Raw genomic sequence first — 27,996 nt, 5'->3', positions numbered from 1 at the left:
TTGAGTACAAAATATGAACTGAACTATTTATTTGAAAAAAATTCTCCCACATGTTTGGTGGCCCGGTTTTATCTAAAAGTACAGTTTGGCCATAGCTTGCAGGAATTTCTTCTTTCTCTTCTGTGCAGCCAGCTGCAGAACTTCCTCGGGGTTACTGGCATTCAGCTCAGTCTGTCCAATCGCCTTGATCTGAGGAGAGAGTCTGTTTTAGTCCAGGATTAAGCTTAATCTGTACGGGAAACCACCCCTAAGGTTAAGTCGATTGGGCTTCTAGGCTCTCCAAAAGACACATGACTGTCGACGGAGACAAGCCATAGCGAATCAATGTATTCAATGGAAATAGATTCTACTTACAGCAATTTGTCTCTTCTCGCTCTCACCCCTTTTATGGTGGATGTCTACACGCATGCACAGTCAAGGAGTAAACATTGTTTTAAAAACTTGCCTGTTAAAATAATGCCTAAGTAAATAACTAAAGATTAAAGGATACGTGTGAGATATTCAAGGATGGTGACGTCCCAGATGTAGTCATAGAACGAATCCATGGCATCGTGACTAAATGATAAGATGGAACAAATAGGCCTATATTAGTCACAGGGCCATCCTTCCAAATCGCATCTCGTTGCCTGGGTGTACAAGGCCCGCCCTCCCAATAAATTGTCATACCTGTTCTGTTCTTGAAGAGCTTTGAACGCTGTCATGTAGTCCACCTCCCTTAGAAACTGGCACAGAACTGCAACCTAATCAGCAAGACAACATGATCATAGCCTTCAACCATGTAACATTTACAAAGTTCAAATCTCAACGTATTGAATAAGAACCATTATAAACGTTCTGGAAGGAAGTCTGACCTGTGTGTGACAGTTCAGCATCGAACAACACTTGATCATTCTCTTTAGGACCTGCAAAGAAAAAAGATCAGCGTCACAACTAATCCAGTGATCTTGGGTGTTTAAACAAGAAAACACTAAGTCTGTGTGCCAAATGGCACTCTATTCCCTTTATAATGCACTACTTCTGACCAGAGCCCTTTGAGTTCCATTTGAAAACACCAGACTGTTTCTCTACCTGGTCAGTGTAGACATCAGGAGCCACAGCCTTGGTAAAGAAGTCAGAGCACACTGCCCCAGCCTGGAGGTAGAAATGCAACGCTGCAGAGTACTGGTTGGTCACTGCGGAGACAAAATAGAGAAGGACATTACTTGACTGGGACAACTAGCTACACTAAACTTGTTCTAGGGTCTGTACAGTGCATTCGGAAAGTATTTCAGACCCCTTGACTTTTTCCACTTTGTTACATTACAGCCTTATTCTAAAATTGCCTCCCCCACCCCCTCAATCTACACACAATTCCCCATAATGACAAAATAAAAACTGTTTTTAAGAATATTTTGCTAATTTATAACATAACTACTGAAATATTCCATATGTATTCAGACCCTTTACTCTGTACTTTGTTGAAGCACCTTTGTCAGCGAGTACAGCCTTGAGTCCTCTTGGGTATGACACTACAAGCTTGGCACAGCTGTATTTGGGGAGTTGATCCCATCCTTCTCTGCAGATCCTCTCAAGCTGTCAGGTTGGATGGGGAGCGTCGCTGCACAGCTATTTTCAGGTCTCTCCAGAGATGTTCTAGCTGGGCCACTCAAGGGCATTCAGAGACTTGTTCCGAAGCCATTCCTGCGTTGTCTTAGTTATGTGCTTAGGGTCGTTGTCCTGTTGGAAGGTGAACCATCGCCCCAGTCTGAGGTCCTGAGTGCTCTGGAGCAGGTTTTCATCAAGGATCTCTCTGTACTTTGCTCCGTTTATTTTTCCCCTTGATCCTGACTTGTCTCCCTTCCGCTAAAAAACATCCCCATAGCATGATTCTGCCACCACCATGCTTCACCGTAGGGATGGTCCCAGGTTTCCTCCAGACGTAACGCTTAGCATTCAGGCCAATCTTGGTTTCATCAGACCAGAGAATCTTGTTTCTCATCGTCTGAGTCCTTTAGGTGCCTTTTGGCAAACTCCAAGCGGGCTGTCATGTGCCTTTTACTGAGGAGTTGCTTCCATCTGGCCACTCTACCATAAAGGCCTGATTGGTGGAATGCTGCAGAGATGGTTGTCCTTCTGGAAGGTTCTCCCATCTCCACAGAGGAACTCTGGAGCTCTGTCAGAGTGACCATCGGGTTCTTGGTCACCTCCCTGACCGAGGCCCTTCTCCCCCGATTATTCAGTTTGGCCGGGCAGCCAGCTCTAGGAAGAGTCTTGATGGCCACTGTGTTCTTGGGGACCTTCAATGCTGCAGAAATAGTTTTGGTACCCTTCCCCAGATCTGTGCCTCGACACAATCCTGTCTTTGGCTCTGACATGCACTGTCAACTGTGGGACCTTATATAGACAGGTGTGTGCCTTTCCAAATCATGTCCAATCAATTGAATTTCAATTGACTCCAATCAAGTTGTAGAAACATCTCAAGGATGATCAATGGATGCACCTGAGCTCAATTTCGAGTCTCATAGCAGAGGGTCTGAATCCTTATGTAAATAAGGTATTTCTATTTATTATATATTTGCCAAAATGTCTAAATACCTGTTTTCGCTTTGTCATTATGGGCTATTGTGTGTAGATTGAGGGGGAGAAAATAATTTAACCAATTTTAGATTACGGCTGTAACGTAGCTAAATGTGAAGTCAAGGTGTCTGAATACTTTCCGAATGCATTGTGTATATATAGTGTACAAAACATCAGTCTTCCTACTATTGAGTTGCACCCCTCTCCAACCTTTTTGCTCTCAGAACAGCCTCAAATCGTCTGGGCATTGACTCTACAAGGTGTCGAAAGCGTTCCACAGGGATGCTGGCCCATGTTGACTCCAATGCTTCCCACAGGGTGGTGGACATTTGTGTATACACATGGGAAACTGTTCAGCGTGAAAAACCCAGCAGCGTTGCAGTACTGGCACCTACTACCATACCCTGTTCAAAGGCACAAATCTTTTGTCTTGCCCATTCACCCTCTGAATAGCACATACACAATCCATGTCGCAATTGTCTCAAAGCTTAAAAATCCTTCTTTAACCTGTCTCTCTACACTGATTGAAGTGCATTTAACACGTGACATCAATAAGATATCATAGCTTTCACTTGGATTCACCTGGTCAGTCTGCCATGGATACAGCAGTTGCTCATAATGTTTTGTGCACTCAGTGTATATCAAGTGACTCGGAGTAGGAGGGCTGATTTAGGGCCAGTTTTGCCTTCTAGATCACAATGAATTAGATCACCTGAACAAAGGGGATCCAATTCCAGATCAGCACTCCTCAGAACACTTGATACATACACCCCCTGGTAAGGTTCCCTACCACCATCTGAGTGCTGCTTACCAAAGTAGATGTCGGCCTGCGTGATGAGCCAGGACTGGTTGTTGGGGTTCAGCGTAAGGGCGTAGGTCACGAGCTCTTTAACCGTTACAGCCACCGCCTCCACATCCACAGCCTGCATGCTAGAAGACAAACATTACCGAAGACAGTAAAGTAGCCTTACTGTCGGGTGAGTAGCAAAGTAAATAGTCATCATAAGAAAGACGCTATCTTTCAGAAACTCAAAAATGGAACTCAATGGAAAATAGGACCACATTCTGTAGCCATATAGAAGCAAACGGGTGTTCATACTTTGCCAGGGTTGATGGCCAAATGGCAAGGTGTTCTGCTGTCACTTCATTGACAATATCATCCTGTAGAGAGATGCACATTTGTTCAACCATGAGAGAACATGTTTCGTTATAGCCTGCACCAGTGTGCGGAAGGTGGCCAAACCTACCCGGACTATGCTATGAAACCTCACGAAAAGTGAGATAAGGGTGGTCAGCACCAGTGGTTCCCGAAGCTTCTTGACGAATGTGATGAATCGGCTCCTAAAAATAATATGGGAAACGTCAGCAAGAAGGCGACTTAGCACATTGATGTCTGCCTCAATTTTCAGTATAAACCGATGAGGACTAAGCCAGGTGAAGAAACCTGTAGTTATAAAACAGTAGTTAACCTGAGTGTAATCATGTTTATTTCATCCATTCTTATTTGGTAATTGTCCAACTATGACTACCGGCCCGTTTACCTTTGCAGGATGCCCATACTGGACTCTCTCTGTTTGATGAGGCTGACACGTCCGTCGCTGTTTCTCTTGTGCTGGTTGGACACACTGCAGATCTGGACTACCACCTCCCACAACTCTTTGGCTGTACGCCGGCTCTCTTTAGGACCCGGGAGCTCCTTACAGGTGGAGGCCAGGAGCTGACCCAGCTATTGGGGTCAAAAGGTGTGCCACAGGTGTAGAGCAAAGGATTTGAGTCTATCAACAGACCACAATACAACTTAACTGGCACACAAGTAACATTGAACACGTCTCAATATCACAAAGCAATAACCAGTGTGGTAGTTGTGTGCGTCACAAATGTATTTATGATACGGTTCAGTCACAGAACACTGATGATAAACACATCTTATATCCTCTTCAGATAGAAAGTGAGGTGTCATGCAGTCTTTGAGAGGCCTGTACCTTGATGTAGGGGTTGTTCATGACCAGCTGCTGGGGCACCTGCAGAGTCAGGTATTCATTCTCCCTCCAGTTCAACATGAAGGCCACACACTCCTCCCCTACTATCTGGCGCAGAGGGAGATCTGGAATGGCAAGAAACACACAGGGACCATAGGCATTCATAGAGTTTTGGCCAAATATATTGGCACCCTTTTCTTAATTCCTCATTTAAGAAAAATACAAATGTGTCAAATTTTCAACATTGTAGAAGCAGTTTTTGTTTTTGTAAACTTAAGTTTAGAATGGGCATGGGCAAAATTATTGGCAACCCAGAGCTTGGTCACACAGCCTTTGGCCAAGGTAACTGCAGACAAACACTTTTTGTAACCATCAATGAGATTGTTGCTCCTACTGGCAATTTGGCCCTCTTTTAGAAGCAAACTACTCTAATTCTTCAATGTTTGAGGGGTGTCCTACACCGACTTCTGTTTTGAGATCGCCATTTAATTCTTTATTTTTTCAAATGCCCCTTATCTCCCCAATTTCGTGATTACAATCTTGTCTCATCGCTGCAACTCCCCAATGGGCTCGGGAGAGGCGAAGGTCGAGTCATGCGTCCTCCGAAACATGACCCGCCAAACCTCGCTTCTTAAAACCCGCTTGCTTAACCCGGAAGCCAGCTGCACAGATGTGTTGGAGGAAACACCATTCACCTGAGGACCGAAGTTAGCCTGCAGGCGCCCGGGCCGCCTCAAGGAGTCGCTAAAGCGCGATGAGCCATGTAAAGCCCCCCGGCCAAACCCGGACGACGCTAGGCCAATTGTGCGCCGCCCTATGGGACACCCAGTCACGGCCGGTAATAACACAGCCTGGGATTGAACCCCAGGCTGTAGTGACGCGGCAACACTGCGATGCAGTGCCTTAGACCTCTGCGCCACTCACCATAGGTTTTGGATGCGATTCAGCTCTGGACACGTCAGTGGCCACATAACAGTCCAGCATCTCATCTTCAACCATTCCTGGGTGCTTTTTGGTGTGCGTTTGGGGTCGTTGTCCTGCTTGAAGACCCACAACCTTCAATGGAGACCCAGGTTGCTTTTCTGTCTCTGGTACTGGGTGACTTGAATGTGTGCAAGACATGAAATCAGCAGATTATAAAAATGTTTTGGAGTGTAATGTTCAACCCAGGATCCAAAACCTGTGTCTCTGTTGAAGGTTGTGGGTATTCCAGCAGGACAACGACACAACACACATCAAACGCACCCTGGAATGGTTCAAGAACAAACATTGGACTGTTCTGGAATGGCCAGCGAAGAATGAATCACATTTATAACCCATGGTCAGAGCTGAAAACAGCAGTTGGTGTAGGGCACCCCCTCAAACGTTGAAGAATTAGAGCAGTCTTCTGCAAAGAGCTCATTGATGGCTACAGGAAGCATTTGTGAACAGCCAAAAGCTGTGTGACCAAGTACTAGCTCTAGGGTGCCAATAATTCTACCAATGCCATTTGTCTTAATTTTTTAAATTAAAATTCTAAACTGAAGTTTATTAAAACAAAATTGGTTCTACAATGTTGAAATTATTTCAATTTATTTCAGAAGAAATAGGGAATTATTTAAGAAAAGTGCAAGGCTGCCAATATATGTTGCCACAACTGTACATTATAGGACACTGATATGGCAAAATGCTGAGGGACCGGAGGCCCGAAATCAAACGTTCAATTCCATGTGCTTCATTATTTTTGCCTTGAACGTTTCACGAGTAAAGTGACCGTTTCTCCATTCACCTACCATGTATCCTCATCTCCAGGTAGCCTCGCACCCTGCTGACCAGGTCGGGTGGGGGTCGGACATTGCTACCCTCAGCCACCCCGGTCTCATGGGCCCGCACCTCCAGAAGCAGCATCTCGTTCAGCATCACCTGCCTTAGCTTAGGAGAGAACTCCGTCACCAGCTCCAGACAGGCTGAGAAGAGCTGCCGTGTGTGGGCAAAGTCCTGGGATACCAACAACATTACAAAGGTTGAGATCAACCTAAATTCTTTATGGGCTGGTTTCCCCAGACAGATTAAGCCTATTCCTGGACTAAAACGAAGAAAGCATTTCTTAGTTCCGGGTTAGGCCTAATCTGTGCCTGGGAAACCGGACCTACAAGTATTACAAAATCAAGGTTTGTTGACAAGGAATACATCCCATCTTCTATCAACCAACAGTAACATTGTGTTGACCCATGAACTTCATATTCCATAATTCTCATGATTTTAATGGAGAATTTGAACGGGATAGACCTTTACAGTGATGCAGTGTAGCCCTTTGGCCATGAGGATATACACCAGATCCTTGGTCAGGTTGTCTTTGATGTTGAGTATCACATTGATGTAATCTGGAGGAACTTCCCACTGTAGGTACAAGGAATAAAGTTTCAGGTAAGTATCCTTCGAACAACATCCCTGCTAACATTCAAAATAATAGGTGCTGTAGAAGCAGTCTGTGTCCAGCTGTGGTGACCTTTGAACCCTGACCTTGTTGTTAACCCGCCAGAAGGGTCGTTCGGCCATGCTGTGCAGCTCAATTAGGATCTGCCGGATGCGGCGGGCGTCCAGGCAGAGGATGAGCTGCTGCTCCAGCTGTCCAATGTTGACACTGGCCGCAGCTGGGGAGCAACAGGGAACAGAAGGACAAGCACAGGATCAGAGGGATATGCACATCCATAACATAATGCATGGGAAAGAAGACTGCATCACTCCTTGATGGGAGCTTTAGACTAACAAGAGGGCAAACTGTCCATGCAAGACAGACAAGAGATCTACTAAATCACCTAAGAACCCACATACAGGCCCCTACTCCTCCACCCCTGCCATACAGAGCTCTGAATACTTGCCGAAGTGATGTTGTGTGGCACCTGTGTTTAGCCAGACAGCAGTGCTAATATAAACTCTACAAAAAAAATAAACGTCCCTTTTCAGTACAGTCTTTCAAAGATACAGTTGAAGATGGAAGTTTACATACAATTAGGCTGGAGCCATTAAAACTCATTTTTCAACCACTCCACAAATTTCTTGTTAAGAAACTATAGTTTGGCAAGTTGGTTAGGACATCTACTTTGTGCATTCACTTAATCACAATTCCAGTGGGTCAGAAGTTACATACACTAAGTTGACTGTGCCTTTAAACAGCTTGGAAAATTCCAGAACATTATGTCATTAGAAGTTTCTGATAAGGTAATTGACATCATTTGAGTCAATTGGAGGTGTACCTGTGGATGTATTTCAAGGCCTTCAACTCAGTGCCTCTTTGCTTGACATCATGGGAAAATCAAAAGAAATCAGCCAAGACCTCAGATCTCCACAAGTCTGGTTCATCTGTACAAACAATAGTACGCAAGTATAGGGACCACACAGCCGTCATACCTCTCAGGAAGGAGATGCATTTTGTCTCCTAGAGATGAACGTACTTTGGTGCGAAAAGTGCAAATCAATCCCAGAACAACAGCAAAGAACCTTGTGAAGATGCTGGAGGAAACAGGTACAAAAGTATCTATATCCACAGTAAAACGAGTCCTATAAAATCGACATAACCTGAAAGGAGCAAGAAAGAAGGCAAGGAAGAAGCCACTGCTCCAAAACCACCATAAAAAAAGCCCGACTACAATTTGCAACTGCACATGGGGACAAAGATCGTACTTTTGGGGGAAATCAGTCCTCTGGTCTGATGAAACAAAAATAGAACTGTTTGGCCATAATGACCATCGTTATGTTTGGAGGAATAAGGGGGAGGCTTGCAAGCCGAAGAACACCATCCCAACCGTGAAGCACGGGGGTGGCAGCATCATGTGGTGGGGGTGCTTTGCTGCAGGAGGGACTGGTGCACTTCACAAAATAGATGGCATTATGTGGATATATTGAAGCAACATCTCAAGACATCAGTCAGGAAGTTAAAGCTTGGTCGCAAATGGGTCTTCCAAATGGACAATGACCCCAAGCATACTTCTAAAGTTGTGGCAAAATGGCTTAAGAACAACAAAGTCAAGGTATTGGAGGGACCATCACAAAGCCCTGACCTCAATCCTATAGAACATTTGTGGGCAGAACTGAAAAAGCATGTGCGAGCAAGGAGGCCTACAAACCTGACTTAGTTACACCAGCTGTGTTAGGAGGAATGGGACAAAATTAATCAAACTTATTGTGGGAAGCTTGTGGAAGGCTACCCGAAACGTTTGACCCAAGTTAAAGAATTTAAAGGCAATGCTACCAAATATAAATCCAATAACTTCACAGATCTTCATTGTCAAGGGTTTAAACACTGTTTACCATGCTTGTTCAATAAATCATAAACAATTAATGAACATGCACCTGTGGAACGGTCGCTCCGACACTAACAGCTTACGACTATAGGCAATTAAGGTCACAGTTATGAAAACTTAAGACACTAGAGAGGCCTTTCTACTGACTGAAAAACACCAAAAGAAAGATGCCCAGGGTCCAATTTGGAGGTGGAGAGTCTGTGATGGTCTGGGGCAGTGTGTCACAGCATCATCGGACTGAGCTTGTTGTCATTGCAGGCAATCTCAACCTGTGCGTTACAGGGAAGACATCCTCCTCCCTCACGTGGTACCCTTCCTGCAGGCTCATCCTGACATGACCCTCCAGCATGACAATGCCACCAGCCATACTGCTCGTTGTGTGCGTGATTTCCTGCAATACAGGAATGTCAGTGTTCTGCCATGGCCAGCGAAGAGCCCGGATCTCACGTCTGGGACCTGTTGGATCGGAGGGTGAGGGCCATTCCCCCGAAAAATGTCCGAACTTCCAGGTGCCTTGGTGGAAGAGTGAGGTAACATCTCACAGCAAGAACTGGCAATTCTGGTGGAGTCCATGAGGAGGAGATGCACTGCAGTACCTAATGCAGCTGGTGGCCACACCAGATACTGACTGTTACTTTTGATTTTGACCCCCCCTTTGTTCAGGGACACATTATTCCATTTCACTTAGTCACATGTCTGTGGACCTTGTTCAGTTTATGTCTCAGTTGTAAAATCTTATGTTCATACAAATATTTACACATGTTAAGTTTGCTGAAAATAAACGCAGTTGACAGTGAGAGGACGTTTCTTTTAATGCTGAGTTTAGCAGCATACCTGGGATGTCATAGAAGGAGGGCAGAGGCTTGGCACAGAGGTTGACCGTGGCTGACCTCTTCCTCATCTGCTCCACCAGAATCTTCCTATCCTCCTCCTTCAGCAGCTCCGTGAACAGCTTGTGGGCGGTCACCACGAACACCAGGTGGGGCTCTGCCAAGCTCTCACACAGGGTTCTGTATGGGAGTGGGGACAATGATGTATAAAGATATGAATACATGTCTATGATGGGGAAGCATCAAATGTCAGGACAGGTATCAGGATTTGGCATACTGCTCACCATCAACAAGCTACACCAACACAATAAATCTGCAGTTATTACAAGCTTACAAAATGCCTCATCTAAGTTAATCAACTCAATCCTACGCACTTTAGAAAAATAACCATCTTCCTTTTGGAGGTCTCTGATGAACGGTCCTTGTCTAATGACCTTGTGCATACCTGTAAGAGGAAACACAGTTTGAATGTAGATTAGTGTTTATAGATAGGAATTCAGTTTTCATTGAGAAGAGTGGGTTTGTTAGCCTGGTTAAACCAGACTGAAACAATGGTGAGCATAGCATTTATTGTGGTTTAACATCAGGCTATGAGTTTGTAGTTCTACCTCTAGCATAAAGTCCACCACATGTTTCCTTGGCTTGTGGAGCAGCTGCTGAAAACGCACACTGAGGACCTCCCCTTGCAGGGCGTCGCGAACAGCGTTGCACACGCAAAGCTTGTGACACACTTCGTCCAGGCCCCTCTCCCTGTGTACATCATGTAAACAGAGCATTAACATAACACCGGCAAGCATTTAAACGTCTTAAAGCTGGGATTGCTTGCATGCAATCAAGACTGATGTGCCTCATTTTAATACATTTGGTTCTAAGAAAAATATTTACACCTAAAAACAGTGAAGTGGTGTATAGTACATGTCAAAGATACCATTTTAATTCTGGGTTGAATGCTTTAACCACCAAGTGTTCTCACCCTTGCTGGACTTTGTGCAAAAACTCCCTCAGGACAGACTGTCTGAGGTGGTTGGGCAAGCTGAGGGACACATTGTCTTTGATGAAAGCCTCTACAAGAGCCTAAGGAAAAGAAGAGCCTTCAATTACTTCAAGGACTTCCGGTTACTGAGCAAGATAGGAGGCATAGGAGTTTTGCTCACGCTGGTGCAAAATTTTAAAATGCGATTTCTATCGTACTTTTGACCATCTCTTAACTAATCACGAACAAGGATGAACACTGAAACACAGGCTAAGAGAAAACTCGATATGTTGGACCTGACTACCAAGTCTACAACTCAATAAGAAAGAGCATGCTTTCTGTGTTTGGGGCTACAGGCACACACCTTCCCGGCATGGATGAGTCAGTTTTCTCTCAACTCTTCCTTATTCCGGGACAGCGTGGTGATCTAAAAATACTCTTTACTTGAAATGCGCACTGATATGATATCTACCAGTGTCACAGTCAATTCCATCTTCACAGACATGGAATTATTCAAGATGAAATTCATCCAACTTCAGACTGAGAAACACAAAAGGTAAACTAGGCTGGTCGCAACAAAATCATCCCACACAGACAATACAATGTAAACACAACACTGATGAAATCAGTAACTACGCAGATAACTCCTATGGGATTGTGAGTCAATTAGCCGAGATGGAAGATTATTCATGCATCTCATCCTTACGCCTGTGGCTCCCCAGACTGTTATCCCGTGGGGTGATTGAGCTGGAACGCGCACGTCGCATCGACGCTGAACTAAAACCAGGCGGTAACAACCAACCGAGAACATTGATCTTCAGGATGCTCCGCTATACCTACAAAAAGGCCTTCATGGATGCATACAAAAGCAGCTGGGTCGCTCATGCAAAGCCTGAGAAAGAGCTAAAACGAACTTTCTACTGTATCCTGCTAAGCTTAAAGTGGCCCACAACAAATCGATATTCGACACTCCTGATGAGGCTCAGAAAGTCCTGCATAGCCTTCAGAAAGCATTGACTGTCCTCGTTGTACATGAACGAGCAATAGAAAACAGGAAACTGTAATAATCATGAGTTCTGCTTAGCGCTCCCATGGTTCCCTTCTATAGATTAGATAGATACTACCGGTCAAAAACACCTGCTCATTCAAGGGTTTCTTTATTTTCACTATTTTCTACATTGTAGAATAATAGTGAAGACAAACTATGAAATAACACACTGAATCATGTAGTAACCAAAAGTGCTAAAACAAATGACAATATATTTTATATTTGAGATTCTTCAAAATAGCCACCCTTTGCCTTGACAGCTTTGCACACTCTTGGCATTCTCTCCCCTATTTGACCTAGATAGTTTGTGTGTATGCATTGATATGTAGGCTACGTGTGCCTTTTTTTAATGTAGTTCTGTCCACGAGCTGTTCTTGTGTATTGATGTTCTGCATTATGTTATTCTGTACTATGTTTCATGCTTTGTGTGGACCCCAGGAGGAATAGCCCAGGAGGAATAGCTTTTACAACAGCTAAATGGGGATCCTTATAAAATACCAAATACTAAAACCAGCTGCACCTGGAATGCTTTTCAAAAAGTCTTGAAGGAATTCCCACATATGCTGAGCACTTGTTGGCTGCTTTTCCTTCACTCTGTGGTCCAATTCATCCCAAACAATCTCAATTTGGTTGAAGTTGGAGGCCAGGTCATCTGATACAGCACTCCATCACTCTCCTTCTTGGTCAAATAGCCCTTACACAGCTTGGAGGTGTGTTAGGTCATTGTCCTGTTGAAAAATAAATTATAGTCCCACTAAGCCCAAACCAGATGGGATGGCGTATTGCTGCAGAATGCTGTGGTAACTATGCTGATTAAGTGTGTCTTGAATTCTAAATAAATCACAGACAGTGTCACGAGGAAAGCACCCCCCAACATCCTCCTCCATGCTTTATGGTGGGAAATACATATGCAGAGATCATCCGTTCACCCACACCGCATCTCACAAAGACACGGTGGTTGGAACCAAAAATGTCAAATTTGGACTCATCAGACCAAAGGACAAATTTCCACTGGGCTAATGTCCATTGCTCGTGTTTCTTGGCCCAAGCAAGTCTCTTCTTCTTATTGGTGTTTTTTTGTGGTTTCTTTGCAGCAATTCGACCATGAAGGTCTGATTCACGTGGTCTCCTCTGAACAGTTGATGTTGAGATGTGTCTGTTACTTGAACTCTGAAGCATTTATTTGGGCTGCAATTTCTGAGGCTGGTAACTCCAATGAACTTATCCTCTGCAGCAGAGGTAACTCTGGGTCTTCCATTCCTGTTTGGGGAGTTCCTCCCATTCTTCTCTGCAGACCTTCTCAAGCTCTGTCAGGTTGGATGGTGACTGTTACCTCAGCTATTTTCAGGTCTCTCCAGAGATGTTTGATTGGGTTCAAGTCCAGGCCACTCCTGTGTTGTCCCGAAGCCACTCCTGCGTTGTCTTGGCTATGTGCTTAGGGTCGTTGTCCTGTTGGAAGGTGAACCTTCACCCCAGTCTGAGGTCCTGAATGCTCTGGAGCAGGTTATCATCAAGGATACCTCTGTACTTTCCCCCATTCATCTTTCCCTCAATCCTGACTTGTCTCCCAGTCCCTGCTGCTGAAAAACATCCCCACAGCATGATTGTGCCACCAACATGCTTCACCATAGGGATGGTGCCAGGTTTCCTCCAGACGTGACGCTTGGCATTCAGGTCAAAGAGTTTAATATTGGTTTCATCAGACCAGAGAATCTTGTTTCTCATGGTCAGGTCCTTTAGGTGCTATTTGGCAAACTCCAAGCGGGCTGTCATGTGTCTTTTGTCTGGCCACTCTACCATAAAGGCCTGATGGGTAGAGTGCTGCAGAGATGGGCGAACCTTTCAGAAAGACAACCATCTCCACAGAGGAACTCTGGAGCTCTGTCAGAGTGATCATCGGTTTCTTGGTCACCTCCCTGACCAAGGCCCTTCTCCCCCAAATGCTCAGTTTGGCGGGTGGCCAGCTCTAGGTAGTGTTGATCGTTCCAAACTTTTTCCATTTAAGAATGATGGAGGCCACTGTGTTCTTGGGGACCTTCAATGCTGCCCCGGCACAATCCTGTCTCGGCGCTCTACGGACAATTCCTTTGACCTCATGGCTTGGTTGTTGCCCTGACATGCACTGTCAACTGTGGGACCATATGTAGACAGGTGTGTGCCTTTCTAAATCATGTCCAATCGATTTAACTGACCACAGGTGGCCTCCTATCAAGTTTTAGAAAGATTTCAAGGATTGTCAAACAGGATGCACCTGAGCTCAATTTCAAGTCTCATAGCAAAGAGTCTGAATACTTACTTTAAATAAAAGTTATTAGTTTTTTATTTGTAATACTGCAAAAATGTCTAAACCTGTTTTCGCTTTGTCATTATGGGGTATTGTGTGTAGATTGATGAGGAAAAAATGTATTCCATCCATTTTATAATAAGGTTGTAACATAACAAAATGTGGAAAGAGGGAAGGTGTCTGAATAATTTCCGAATGCACTGTATGTTTATCTGATAGAGAAGAACACAATAAGCTTTTTATTTTAAATATAAGGTTTACTTGGCGTCCCCATATTGTGTCAGCATCCAAGGGACTCCCAACTCAGGTCTACCAGCTGGCGACCTCTCGGCCTACTGGCCTTTTCTATTTTGTTTTTTCTGTTGGTTATGTTTATTTTAAACACTATAGAATATGTACACTACCGTTGAAAAGTTTGGGGTCACTTAGAAATATCCATTTTATATCCAAATAGATCAGAAATACAGTGTAGACATTGTTAATGTTGTAAATGACTATTGTAGCTGGAAACGGCAGATTTTTTATGGAATATCTACATAGGCGTACAGAGGCCCATTATCATCAACCATCACTCCTGTGTTCCAATGGCATGTTGTGTTTGCTAATCCAAGTTTATAATTTTAAAAGGCTAACTGATCATTAGAAAACAATTTTGCAATTATGTTAGCACAGCTGAAAACTGTTGTTCTGATTAAAGAAGCAATAAAACTGCCATTCTTTAGACTAGTTGAGTATCTGGAGCATCAGCATTTGTGGGTTCGATTACAGGCTCAAAATGGCCACAAACAAAAACATTTCTTCTGAAACTCATCAGTCTATTCTTGTTCTGAGAAATGAAGGCTATTCCATGTGAAAAATTGCCAAGAAACTGAAGATCTCGTACAACGCTGTGTACTACTCCCTTCACAGGACATCGCAAACTGGCTCTAACCAGAATAGAAAGAGTGGGAGGCCCCGGTGCACAAGTAAGCAAGAGGACAAGTACATTACAGTGTCTAGTTGGAAAAACAGACACCTCACAAGTCCTCAACTGGCAGCTTCATTAAATAGTACCCGCAAAACACCAGTCTCAACATCAACAGTGGAGAGTTGAGGAGTTGTGAGGCGTCTGTTTCTCCAGCTAGACATTCTAATGTACTTGTCCTCTTGCTCAGTTGTGCACCAGGACCTCCCACTCTTTCTATTCTGGTTAGAGCCAGTTTGCACTGTTCTGTGAAGGGTCTAAACAATATTCTGTGCAAAGTTTTTTCAAACACCCCTATTAAGAGAATTAAGTTGAGTACTTAGAACGTACAATTTTTTTTTACAGATTTAGCATTCCTACTTCCCACTGATCTCAATAGATTTCAGAACAAATTTTATAAGAACACAAGTTCTCACATGCGCCGAATACAACAGGTGTAGACATTACCGTGAAATGCTTACTTAACTGCATTGATGGTTAAGGGCTTGTAAGAAAATATTAACTAAATAAACTAAAAGTTAAAAGAAATAACAATAACGAGGCTATGTACAGGGGATACAGGTACCGAGTCAATGTGGTGTGGTACAGGTCAGTCGATAATAGCCTACTCTTGTGCCCCAAGGAAACCAAAGTGTGTTATAATTGTAATTAAGAGAAAAGTTAATGAAGGTGGGGGTGTCTGGGGGAGACACTTATGGTCAGTATTGTTATGCCTCTTACTATTAATGACACTAAATTAGGTTAGTCCTCCATGTATGCACCAAAGGCTTAAAATGTTTGACTTCCCAGATTCAGTGACCATTCTTGGTAGAGATTTGAATTTGACTCTAGATCCTACTATTGATACCACCAGTGCTAATATCTTGGCACACCGGGCACCTTCAAATTATTTTAAGAGCTTTTTAGATGACTTGAACATTGTGGATGCCTGGCACCTAAGAAATCCTAGTACTAGAGACTACAGACTCAGTCTTTCTGAAATGTACTGTATATCCCATGCAGATATTTTACCTATGCTGTTATCTTACCATTCTCCATTATTGACTTACTAATTTGAGAAGTCACAGGTTAAGGGATTAATGTTTTTCTTTTACGGGATAGGGAATTCTTAAAACACAATTTTGGCTGGCATTAAGAATTTCTTACAGGTTAAGCTCTGGACAATTACACCGTATCATCACAGCTAGCTAGCTGCAACCGAGTGGCTACTACTGGCTAACACCTCTGTCCCGAAGCAAGCACCAGTTAGCCTTGAGCTAGCCTCGAGCTAGGCCCATCTGCCGGCTAGCTGAAGAGGCCTACCAGCGAATTCTTGGGCTACAATACCAGCTACAAGCTAATTTAGCCATTTTTTTGCCGCTGCTAGTAGCTTTTACCTTCTGCACAGACACCAGCCCTGTTATTAGCCTGGATATTACTCACCAATTTACCAGCATCGGACTGTCTCTCGACAACAACGCCGGATTCCTGCCGTAATCCCTGAGCCACTACTTCTGATCCTCACAGCTAGCTTGCAGCTAGCGCACCTAGCGCCACGAAGCTAGCACCAGTTAGCAAACACAATTCTACATTTCACAACCTCTCTTTCGCCATCGCCATCTGGCTTGGATTCTCTGTCGACACGACCACGTCTGAGCAGACCCCCTCCGTCTGAGCAGACCACCCCCCGGGCTACTAACTTTAAACGCCGCGTGCTAGCTTAGTGGAGGCCTCCCTGCTCCATCTACGGCTGCCCCCTGGACACTATGATCACTTGGCTACATAGCTGATGCATGCTTGACTGTCCATTAATTCACAGTACTCCATTCTGTTTATTTGTGTTTTATCTGTCGGCTCTGTGCTTTAACTCAGGATCTGTGTGTAGTTAATCCGACCCTCTCTGCCTAGTCGTCGCCATTTTTACCTGTTGTTGCTGTGTTAGACTAGCACCCTGTTATTGCTGCTGTTATCTTACCTGTTGTTTTAGCTAGCTCTCCCAATCAAGACCTGCAATCACTTTATGCCTTATTGTATGTCTCTCTCAAATATCAATATGCCTTGCATACTGTTGTTCAGGCTAGTTATCATTATCATTGTTTTGGTTTGCAATGGACCCTGTAGTTCCACTCTCCGTACCTCTGATACCTCCTTGGTCCCACCCCCCACACATGCGGTGACCTCACCCATTGAGACCAGCATGTCCAGAGATACAACCTCTCTTATCATCACCCAGTGCCTGGGCTTGCCTCCGCTGTACCCACGCCCCACCATACCCCTGTCTGCACATTATGCCCAGAATCTATTCTACCACGCCCATAAATCTGCTCCTTTTATTCTTTGTCCCCAACGCTCTAGGCGACCAGTTTTGATAGCCTTTAGCCGCACCCTCATCCTACTACTCCTCTGTTCCTCGGGTGATGTGGAGGTAAACCCAGGCCCTGCATGTCCCCAGTCACCCTCATTTGTTGACTTCTGTGATCGAAAAAGCCTTGGCCTCATGCATGTCAACATCAGAAGCCTCCTCCCTAAGTTTGCCTTACTCACCGCTTTAGCACACTCTGCCAACCCTGATGTCCTTGCCGTGTCCGAATCCTGGCTTAGGAAGGCCACCAAAAATTCTGAGATTTCCATACCCAACTATAACACTTTCCGTCAAGATAGAACTGCCAAAGGGGGAAGAGTTGCAATCTACTGCAGAGATAGCCTGCAAAGTTCTGTCATACTTTCCAGGTCTATGCCCAAACAGTTCGAACTTCTAATTTTAAAAATTAATCTCTCCAGAAATAAGTCTCTCACTGTTGCCGCCTGCTACCGACCCCCCTCAGCTCCCAGCTGTGCCCTGGACACCATCTGTGAATTGATCGCTCCCCATCTAGCTTCAGAGTTTGTTCTGTTAGGTGACCTAAACTGGGATATGCTTAACACCCCGGCAGTCCTACAATCCAAGCTTGATGCCCTCAATCTCACACAAATCATCAAGGAACCCACCAGGTACAACCCTAAATCCGTAAACATGGGCACCCTAATAGACATTATCCTGACCAACCTGCCCTCCAAATACACCTCTGCTGTCTTCAATCAAGATCTCAGCGATCACTGCCTCATTGCCTGTATCCGCCACGGGTCCGCGGTCAAACGACCACCCCTCATCACTGTCAAACGCTCCCTAAAACACTTCTGCGAGCAGGCCTTTCTAATCGACCTGGCCCGGGTACCCTGGAAGGATATTGACCTCATCCCGTCAGTTGAGGATGCCTGGTCATTCTTTAAATGTTACTTCCTCACCATATTAGACAAGCATGCTCCGTTCAAAAAATGCAGAACCAAGAACAGATATAGCCCTTGGTTCACTCCAGACCTGACTGCCCTCGACCAGCACAAAAACATCCTGTGGCGAACTGCAATAGCATCGAAGAGCCCCCGCGATATGCAACTGTTCAGGGAAGTCAGGAACCAATACACGCAGTCAGTCAGGAAAGCAAAGGCCAGCTTTTTCAAGCAGAAATTTGCATCCTGTAGCTCTAACTCCAAAAAGTTCTGGGATACTGTAAAGTCCATGGAGAACAAGAGCACCTCCTCCCAGCTGCCCACTGCACTGAGGCTAGGTAACACGGTCACCACCGATAAATCCGTGATAATCGAAGACTTCAACAAGCATTTCTCAATGGCTGGCCATGCCTTCCTCCTGGCGACTCCAACCTTGGCCAACAGCCCCGCCCCCCCCGCTGCTACTCGCCCAAGCCTCCCCAGCTTCTCCTTTACCCAAATCCAGATAGCAGATGTTCTGAAAGAGCTGGAAAACCTGGACCCATACAAATCAGCTGGGCTTGACAATCTGGACCCCCTATTTCTGAAACTGTCCGCCGCCATTGTCGCACCCCCTATCACCAGCCTGTTCAACCTCTCCTTCGTATCATCTGAGATCCCCAAGGATTGGAAAGCTGCCGCGGTCATCCCCCTCTTCAAAGGGGGAGACACCCTGGACCCAAACTGTTACAGACCTATATCCATCCTGCCCTGCCTATCTAAGGTCTTCGAAAGCCAAGTCAACAAACAGATCACTGACCATCTCGAATCCCACCGTACCTTCTCCGCTGTGCAATTCGGTTTCCGAGCCGGTCATGGGTGCACCTCAGCCACGCTCAAGGTACTAAACGATATCATAACCGCCATCGATAAAAGACATTACTGTGCAGCCGTCTTCATCGACCTGGCCAAGGCTTTCGACTCTGTCAATCACCATATTCTTATCGGCAGACTCAGTAGCCTCGGTTTTTCTAATGACTGCCTTGCCTGGTTCACCAACTACTTTGCAGACAGAGTTCAGTGTGTCAAATCGGAGGGCATGTTGTCCGGTCCTCTGGCAGTCTCTATGGGGGTACCACAGGGTTCAATTCTCGGGCCGACTCTTTTCTCTGTATACATCAATGATGTTGCTCTTGCTGCGGGCGATTCCCTGATCCACCTCTACGCAGACGACACCATTCTATATACTTCCGGCCCTTCCTTGGACACTGTGCTATCTAACCTCCAAACGAGCTTCAATGCCATACAACACTCCTTCCGTGGCCTCCAACTGCTCTTAAACGCTAGTAAAACCAAATGCATGCTTTTCAACCGTTCGCTGCCTGCACCCGCACGCCCGACTAGCATCACCACCCTGGACGGTTCCGACCTAGAATATGTGGACATCTATAAGTACCTAGGTGTCTGGCTAGACTGCAAACTCTCCTTCCAGACTCATATCAAACATCTCCAATCCAAAATCAAAGCAAGAATCGGCTTTCTATTCCGCAACAAAGCCTCCTTCACTCACGCCGCCAAACTTACCCTGGTAAAACTGACTATCCTACCGATCCTCGACTTCGGCGATGTCATCTACAAAATAGCTTCCAATACTCTACTCAGCAAACTGGATGCAGTTTATCACAGTGCCATTCGTTTTGTTACTAAAGCACCTTATACGACCCACCACTGCGACCTGTATGCCCTAGTCGGCTGGCCCTCGCTACATGTTCGTCGTCAGACCCACTGGCTCCAGGTCATCTACAAGGCTATGCTAGGTAAAGTGCCGCCTTATCTCAGTTCACTGGTCACGATGGCTACACCCACCCGCAACACGCGCTCCAGCAGGTGTATCTCACTGATCATCCCTAAAGCCAAAACCTCATTTGGACGCCTTTCCTTCCAGTTCTCTGCTGCCTGCGACTGGAACGAATTGCAAAAATCTCTGAAGTTGGAGACTTTTATCTCCCTCAACAACTTTACAAATCTGCTATCCGAGCAGCTAACCGATCGCTGCAGCTGTACATAGTCCATCTGTAAACTACCCACCCAATTTACCTACCTCACCCCCCATACTGCTTTTATTTATTTACTTTTCTGCTCTTTTGCACACCAGTATCTCTTCTTGCACATGATCATCTGATGATTTATCACTCCAGTGTTAATCTGCTAAATTGTAATTATTCGATTTATTGCCTACCTCATGCCTTTTGCACACATTGTATATAGATTCTCTTTTTTTTCTACCATGTTATTGACTTGTTTATTGTTTACTCCATGTGTAACTCTGTGTTGTCTGTTCACACTGCTATGCTTTATCTTGGCCAGGTCACAGTTGCAAATGAGAACTTGTTCTCAACTAGCCTACCTGGTTAAATAAAGGTGAAAAAAAAGAAAAAAAAAATGCTCAACCAGGGGTAGACCAAAATACAGTACATTAAGGGAAGTAACAAAGTGTTGCATTAGGAATATGTACTTTTTCATCACAGAATTTTTAAAAAGCAACCTTTTGATTCTTAATTACAGAGAGAAATAGCCTGTCTAGAGTTGATGCAAAAGTCTAACTACACTGAAGATGTGCAGAGAGAACCCACCGCATTTAAAACTGAGCCTAAGATGGTGACTAGTTCTAGGGCTGAATTTATTCACTTGAAAGCGAGCCAGAATTACTATGAGAATGCGGATAGACCGAGTAGGCACTTGGAAATTAATTGACGCAAACTTGAACATTTGTCATCTATTGATGTCATTAGGAACAATAAAAAAGGTGAACTCTATTTCTATCCCTCCCAAATTAAATCATACATTTACAACGTTTTATTCCGATCTATATACCTCAGTTTCCCTGTCATTAGAACTGCTAGCCCAGGCCATCAGGTAAAATATTACAATTTTACCTATTAAAATCAAAGAAACAGTCCACCATATCTCCCTGTATGTTGATGACACCTTACTGTATTTGTCCAATATCTCTAATTCTATACCACACGTACTTGACCTCTAAAGAATTTAGGCTCTTTCTCTGGCTATAAAATTAACTTGTACAAGTCGATCTTAATGCCTCTAAACAAGTTAATTTACCCTCTTAACCACTCACTTTAGAAAATAAGTTATTTACATACATGGGCATAAAAATTTGACCTAATTTGCAACCCATGGTTAAGGAGAATTTTGATGCAACATTGAAAATAATAATTGTGAGTAGATGGTCTCCACTTCATGTTACTCTTTATGGGAGAGTTTAGGTTATTAAAATGAATGTCCACCCACATTTGAATTTCCTGTTTTCAATTCTTCCTCCCCCAACTTAATTCTTTAAGGACATAGATATCTTGGTGAGAAATTTCATTTGGAATGGGAAACTAGATTTTGTCTCTCCACCTTACAATGCCCCAAAAAAGTTTGGAGGGCTCTCTTTACCAAACTTTAAACTCTACTATTGGGCATATCAGCTGAGGTCATTGACTATTTGGCATGACTCATCAGATGTGCCTTGGTGGACAATAGAGGAGGCCAAGTCTCACCCAATTAGAATTCAGGACCTTCCTTCTTCTGGGAAAAAGCAACAAAAAAAGCCTAATCTTTTATGGGATCTATTATAACAAAAATACATTTGACTGTTTGGCACCAAATCAATAATTATCTTGGCACAACATGCAATTTTCACGAGTTCTCCTATTTGGAATAACAATTGTATTGTATCTGGCATTATGCAGTTTACATTCCCTCTGTGGTCTAAGCAAGATATTCTTGTTTTAAAGTGCATCATCAACCTGCAAGGGATTTGTTCCTTTCAAGTTCTGAAAGTCACTCTCCCTGGTTCTTCCTGGGGGGTTTTTAAATCTCAGATTCCGTACAGTGTTGAAAACCTCTGGTGTACCATGGGACACCAAACCAAGCTCTCACTCTTTACTGAAACCGCTTTCATGTCCAAGGAAAGCTGGAATGGCGTGCTCACCATATGATAGGCTAGTGACTCGTAATATAAAACATCTACCTGTTATGGAGATCTGGGAGAAGGACCTTTCGGAGCTGTGTACCGGTAAAGTCTCTTTGGGTTCATGTTGTTAGTGTTTTAAAATGGCATTCTTGGCAGGAACCTACCCTTTTGCCCATCCCGCCTCCTGCTGGGTTGTAGCCGTAGCAATACATTATCTTGTCAAGAGAGGCGGATTGTTATGGCTGCATCAACAGCAGTGTTTTTGAACCGGGTATTGCCCTTTGCAGATGGTTGCTTATGTACTTGTAAAATAAAAAAAAACATGAGCTGGCGTACACCCAGAAAAATTATTTTGTTTGGAGGAGCTGACTAAACGGTGAATAAACTATAAAGTATCAAAATAAATAAGAGTCGCACACTCCATATATAAACTCCCAGTAATTTATTGGGTATTTACCAACGTGTCGGCATCACAGTGCCTTCTTATGTACTTGGACATTCACTGCCAGACAGCGTGGGGCCAAGCACAAAACTTTGGTAAATGGTCACATGCTCCCACTTGCAAGAGCTACATTTCACAACAATGTGAGATAGGAAAAAAGAAGAGCAGGGAGCAGGGCAATGCTGTGGCTCTGGGTTGGTAGCCTTTGAGAATTGCATTTTAACAGGCCGTTTTAATTTGGAAAAACAGAAAACTATTCGTCTTTAATCTATTTTGTTTTGTTATTTTTAATTTGTATGGTGTTGTTTAGTTTGTGATTGTTTCCCCCCAATGAACTGTACATATTAATATCGTGAAACGGTAATTGTCTAGGACATGCAAGAAAAACGAATAAATAATTGTTCACAAAATTACTGATTGTTTGTGTGGCTTTCAGTTCCTTACATAATGCCTAAACCGCAGGAGAACATTTTTATACTATCATCAGCAGGGCAGTCTACATTGGTGCTAACTTGTTTTTCTGCTTGTTGCATTATGTCCTCAGGCTGACTGACCTGGTAGTTGCGAGTTCTGATGAGGCTGTTGATCTGTCCGTAGGGGTTTAGCTGGGTGTCACTGGGGTCCAAGGCTCCAGTCAGGGCCCTGCAGGCATTCCAGTACCCAGCAAGACGCTTCTCATCCAGGTGAACGTGAAGCGTCAAGTCAAACTGCAATACAAGAACAGCAGAGCTACAGTGATGAACATCATTAACACAAAAACTCATATCAAATTGAATCAAAGTCAGACCAAATGTATGATACGTTTTTGAATATATTTTAGTGCAAGAGACCATGAAACGACCAAAGCAAAATATATCAACATCTACAGCTCAATACTGTACCTTCAACAGCAACTCTCGTGTTTGTTGAAAATGCTCTCTAGCCTTCTCATATGCCAGTTGGTCTGAGCAGCCTTGTTGAAAAAAAATACCTCCCAAATCATAATGCACCTGTAGAACACAAGACGTTGTTTACCAAGAGCTTGAGCTCTGTGAGCCGTTCTCTCTGGCCATACCGCATCCAATAGGATAATCTTCTATCTAGAGTAGTCTACCCATATAATGACATATAGAACTTTAATAGGACATATATTAAACAATAATTATATACAGTACCAGTCAAAAGTTTGGACACCTACTCATTCAAGGGTTTTTCTTTATGTTTACTATTTTATAGTAATAGTGAGTTTTTTTAGAATAATAGTGAAGAAATCAAAACTATCAAATGACACATATGGAATCATGTAGTAACCAAAAAAGTATTAAACAAATCAAAATATATTATACTTGAGATTCTTTAAAGTAGCCACACTTTGCCTTGATGACAGCTCTGCACACTCTTGGCATTCTCTCAACCAGCTTCAACCTGGAATGCAATGGCGCTGGAGAAGGCTGATGTTTTACGTGTCCCCAACCGATTGCGTTTTTGTTTTGTTTATTTGCGTTGTTCGTAACTTATTTTGTACATATTGTTGCCGCTACCGTCTCTTATGACTGAAAATAACTTCTAGACATCATGACCGCGATTACTCATCACAGACTGGCAGAATCCTTTTTTTCCTTTAACGAGTCTAACGAGCCCAACGTGAATGATATACCGCTTTCTCGGGAAAAGGCCCAGATTCCATTGATTTGGGTGAAGAGGAGGCGGAGAAAAAGGGGCCAGAGGGCAGGCTGTCTTCTGAGAATTAGTAGGTGATCTAATAAACCTCCACTTCCTTCCATTCTGCTAGCAAACGTGCAATCTTTGGAGAATAAAATCGATGACCTAGGCGGAAGATTAAAATACCAACGGGACATTCAAAACTGTAATATCTTATGCTTCACAGAGTCGTGGCTGAACGACGACACTATCAACATACAGCTGGTTGGTTATACCCTGTACCGGCAGGATAGAAGAGCGGCGTCTGGCTATTTATTTTTTTAAATAACAGCTGGTGAATGATATCTAAGGAAGTCTCGAGTTATTGCTCGCCTGAGGTTGAGTATATCATGATAAGCTGTAGACCACACTATCTACCTAGAGAGTTTTAATCTGTATTTTTCGTAGCTGTTAACATACCACCACAGACTGAAGTTGGCACTAAGACAGCATTGAATGAGCTGTATTCTGCCATAAGCAAACAGGAAAACGCTCACCCAGAGGCGGCGCTCCTAGTAGCCGGGGACATTAATGCAGGGAAACTTAAATCTGTTTTACCAAATTTCTATCAGCATGTTAAATGTGCAACCAGAGGGAGAAAAACAACTCTGGACCACCTTTACTCCACACACAGAGATGTGACCGTACGTACATACCACAACCAGAAGCCATGGATTACAGGCAACATCCGCACTGAGCTAAAGGGTAGAGCTGCCGCTTTCAAGGAGCGGGAGCCTAACCCGGAAGCTTATAAGAAATCCCAATATGCCCTCCGACGAACCACCAAACAGGCATAGCTTCAATACAGGACTAAGATCGAATCGAACTACACCGTCTCTGACGCTAGTCAGATGTGGCAGGGGTTGCAAACCATTACAGACTACAAAGGGAAGCACAGCCGACAGCTACCCAGTGACACGAGCCAACCAGATGAGCTAAACGACTTCTATGCTCGCTTCGAGGCATGTTCCGGGAAGACTGTGATCACGCTCTCCGCAGCCGATGTGGTACTGTATATAATATGGTAATTTAATAGTCTCTGTGAGTCTACCCACCTGACAGTGCAGCTCATCAGCACTGATCCTAAGGCCTGCTGTGGAGGACTCCGTTTCTCCGTTAGCAGTACTGGGGTCGGCAGCCAGCAGATCCAGAGTCCTCAGGGTGTGGATGTAGAAGTCCTTCTTCAGACCAAGAGATCCCTCCAACACCATGATAGAGTCCGCTGCCTGCTCTTTCAGCTGCAATAAGAGACAGTGACACAGCACCATGTAATCCCTCAGGTCATTCACTCATGTTTTAAAATGGTGTTCCGTTGTCTAATATTTCCTGAGGAAAATAGCAGACTCACCACGCTCAGGATATTTTCAGTCAACTCTTTTTCCTGCTGCACAACATTCAACCTATAGACAACATGGAAAAGGGATGTAATGCTGTACTGATAAAATTCCTGTCATACTTACAGCAATACCAATTTAGTTCTGAAAGCAGAAGGAGAACCTACATGTTCATCTGATGAGGCCCGGGTTTTGTCTGTTTTTCTGGAAAACTACTTAACACAATGGTTCGTATGGCCCTTCGAGAGACAAAATATGGATACAATTATTAGAAATGACAGAATTATGTCAACCTGGTGGTCTATTATACAGCACAAATCAACCCTCCTCTGCAGTACCCATTCTCACCAGCGGTTGTAGATGATGACAGCCATGGCAGTGGTTGGAGGCAAGGTGGACAGATCCAGGTCAACATGTTTCACTCCAGGTGGAACCTTACTCACACACAGCAGCTCATTCAGCAGCATGTTCAGCACAGGAATAGTCAAGCTGGAGGGGAAAAAGGATGTGTCAATTCAATATGAAACACCTACATAAAAACAAACAAAACCACACGACTGTTCAAGCTTTTCAGGGTAATGGAATAACAACAAATTCTCGAATAAAAAGAGTCACTGCAAACGTTTCTACATCACACTCACCCTTTCTCCAATACATCTAGATCCCACTTCAAGTGTGCTGCTACTTTAAGAGCCAACAGCTTCAAAGTGCGGTTCCTGCGGTTGTCTGCAGGAGGCTGGACTTGGTTCTGCTCATTCACAGAGGGCTTGGCCGCTTGTTCAAGGAACTGGATGACAAGCTGCACTGGAACAGGATCTGAAAGAAGGAAACATATATACGTTTTCAATCAAACAAACCAGTCGAGTTTGAGTCCACTCATGTCTAAGTTCAATCACTGCTACCAATATGGTTATGCCAATCAGATCTGGACCAATATTCAGAGAGGATTCTCTCTCTTTCTCTCTGCAGACCTGGATGGGACTTCTGGAGGTGGTTCTCCAGCAGCATCTCATCCAGGAGAAACTCGAACCAGGAGGTCTGAGGAGGAGTGCTCGGCCGGCTGCCGCTCACAGCCACACGGTCTACCGCCTCTGCACTCATCTCCACCTGTCAGTGTCACACAGTCTTGGTTACACTTAGGCTATTCATAGATGACAATTCTATTCACGAAGGCATCTTCCATCCAGGGGGGATCTGTATAATGGAAGGATGCCAGAAAAAAATATACTGTCGGCTGCAACTGTTAAACCGGTACCAACAGTGTACAGTAACTGTATGTTTTGCATTTGTGAAATTATTTTTATGTGATGTGAAAGTAGAGGATTTTATGTTTCCAAAACCATATCGCAAGAGAGTCTATTAACATTTCTAAATGTTAAAACAGAGAGTGTCTGGATTGTAGTCCCCATGGTCCCAGCTGTGGGCAATACTTACACCTGAGAACCCTGGGGATAAGATAGAATGCTTCCTTGGCTTCTGGAGAGCAAGGTTACATTATGCTTACATTTACATTTTTAAGAAGCTAACAATGCTGGTTAGAAATTTCACCTCAAAGCACTGAAAAAAATCCTCAATAAGCAACAAGAAATAGCAATTTCATATTGAATTGAAGTTGCAATTAACTAATCTCCTAAATTATAATGGAATTGATCCAAATTTAAAATAAATTCACTAGTTTGCCAGAAATGGTAGTTCCCTTTTGATCCCAAACGGGATTTCGGGAAATGCAGGGAATTCGAAAGTTTTGCAACCTGAACCCTGTAGTTCTGGTCGCGTTCGTTCACTACACCCTGGACCAGATACTTAACACATCCACAAAGTCATAAACCCCGCCTGTTTCTACAATTTCTCTATTTAAAATCTAATTTTAAACCTAACGACAATATAACCTTACACCCAACCTCAACTTAAAAACAAATGTTTTCATAAATATTTACGATATAGACAAATTGATTGTGGCTGTGCTATCTAGTGGAATCACTGGACCCAGAGCTACCAACCCTGCAAGCTCCCTTTTCCAAAAATGCCACCTAGTAGCTAAGTAACCAAATTTCCAATGGATATTAAATAGTAAATCCAAAACCAGTCTAACTTAAGTTATACAAATATCAAAATCCTAAAGAAATTAAGCTAAAGAAAAAAACATCTGATGAGGTGCACAATCAAGCAAACAAAAGTTAGCTAGCTATCTAAACTAATGTTTGCAGCTAGCGGTTGATGCTAGCTAGGTGGGTCTCCCTAATATTATCAAGCTGGCAAATGTAAATGCATGACAGTTTACCTTTTTTGAGTTTGCAATTGTAAAAATATTCAGAAAGGTTTAATGTTTTGACACCTAACGTTAGCTAGCTTACTCCAAGATGCTTTCTAATGATTCGCTTTGCTCAATAAACATCTCTGACGGCATATCCGGATCCGC

General features: G+C 43.8%; 1 protein-coding gene across 1 annotated transcript; it reads right to left on the bottom strand.

The window, feature by feature from the left end:
* On the bottom strand, nt 1-27,996 carry ints8 (integrator complex subunit 8). The gene is made up of 27 exons (XM_071367296.1): nt 27,859-27,996; nt 26,549-26,684; nt 26,219-26,393; nt 25,926-26,066; nt 25,745-25,816; nt 25,592-25,643; nt 25,299-25,481; nt 23,445-23,552; nt 23,118-23,270; nt 10,622-10,722; nt 10,257-10,398; nt 10,023-10,093; nt 9,653-9,828; nt 7,038-7,168; nt 6,804-6,914; nt 6,308-6,512; nt 4,539-4,660; nt 4,098-4,282; nt 3,804-3,897; nt 3,656-3,717; nt 3,368-3,486; nt 1,069-1,172; nt 852-902; nt 667-740; nt 491-555; nt 355-398; nt 1-189 (listed from the first exon to the last, which is right to left on the bottom strand). Exons 2-27 carry the CDS (start codon nt 26,676-26,678, stop codon nt 73-75), a joined length of 2,988 nt encoding a protein of 995 aa, XP_071223397.1. The 5' UTR covers nt 26,679-26,684; nt 27,859-27,996; the 3' UTR covers nt 1-72.

Source organism: Salvelinus alpinus, chromosome 26, assembly GCF_045679555.1.
Source record: "Salvelinus alpinus chromosome 26, SLU_Salpinus.1, whole genome shotgun sequence".
In the NCBI taxonomy this organism is placed as follows: Eukaryota; Metazoa; Chordata; class Actinopteri; order Salmoniformes; family Salmonidae; genus Salvelinus; species Salvelinus alpinus.
This window is presented reverse-complemented; position numbering and strand designations above follow the sequence as displayed.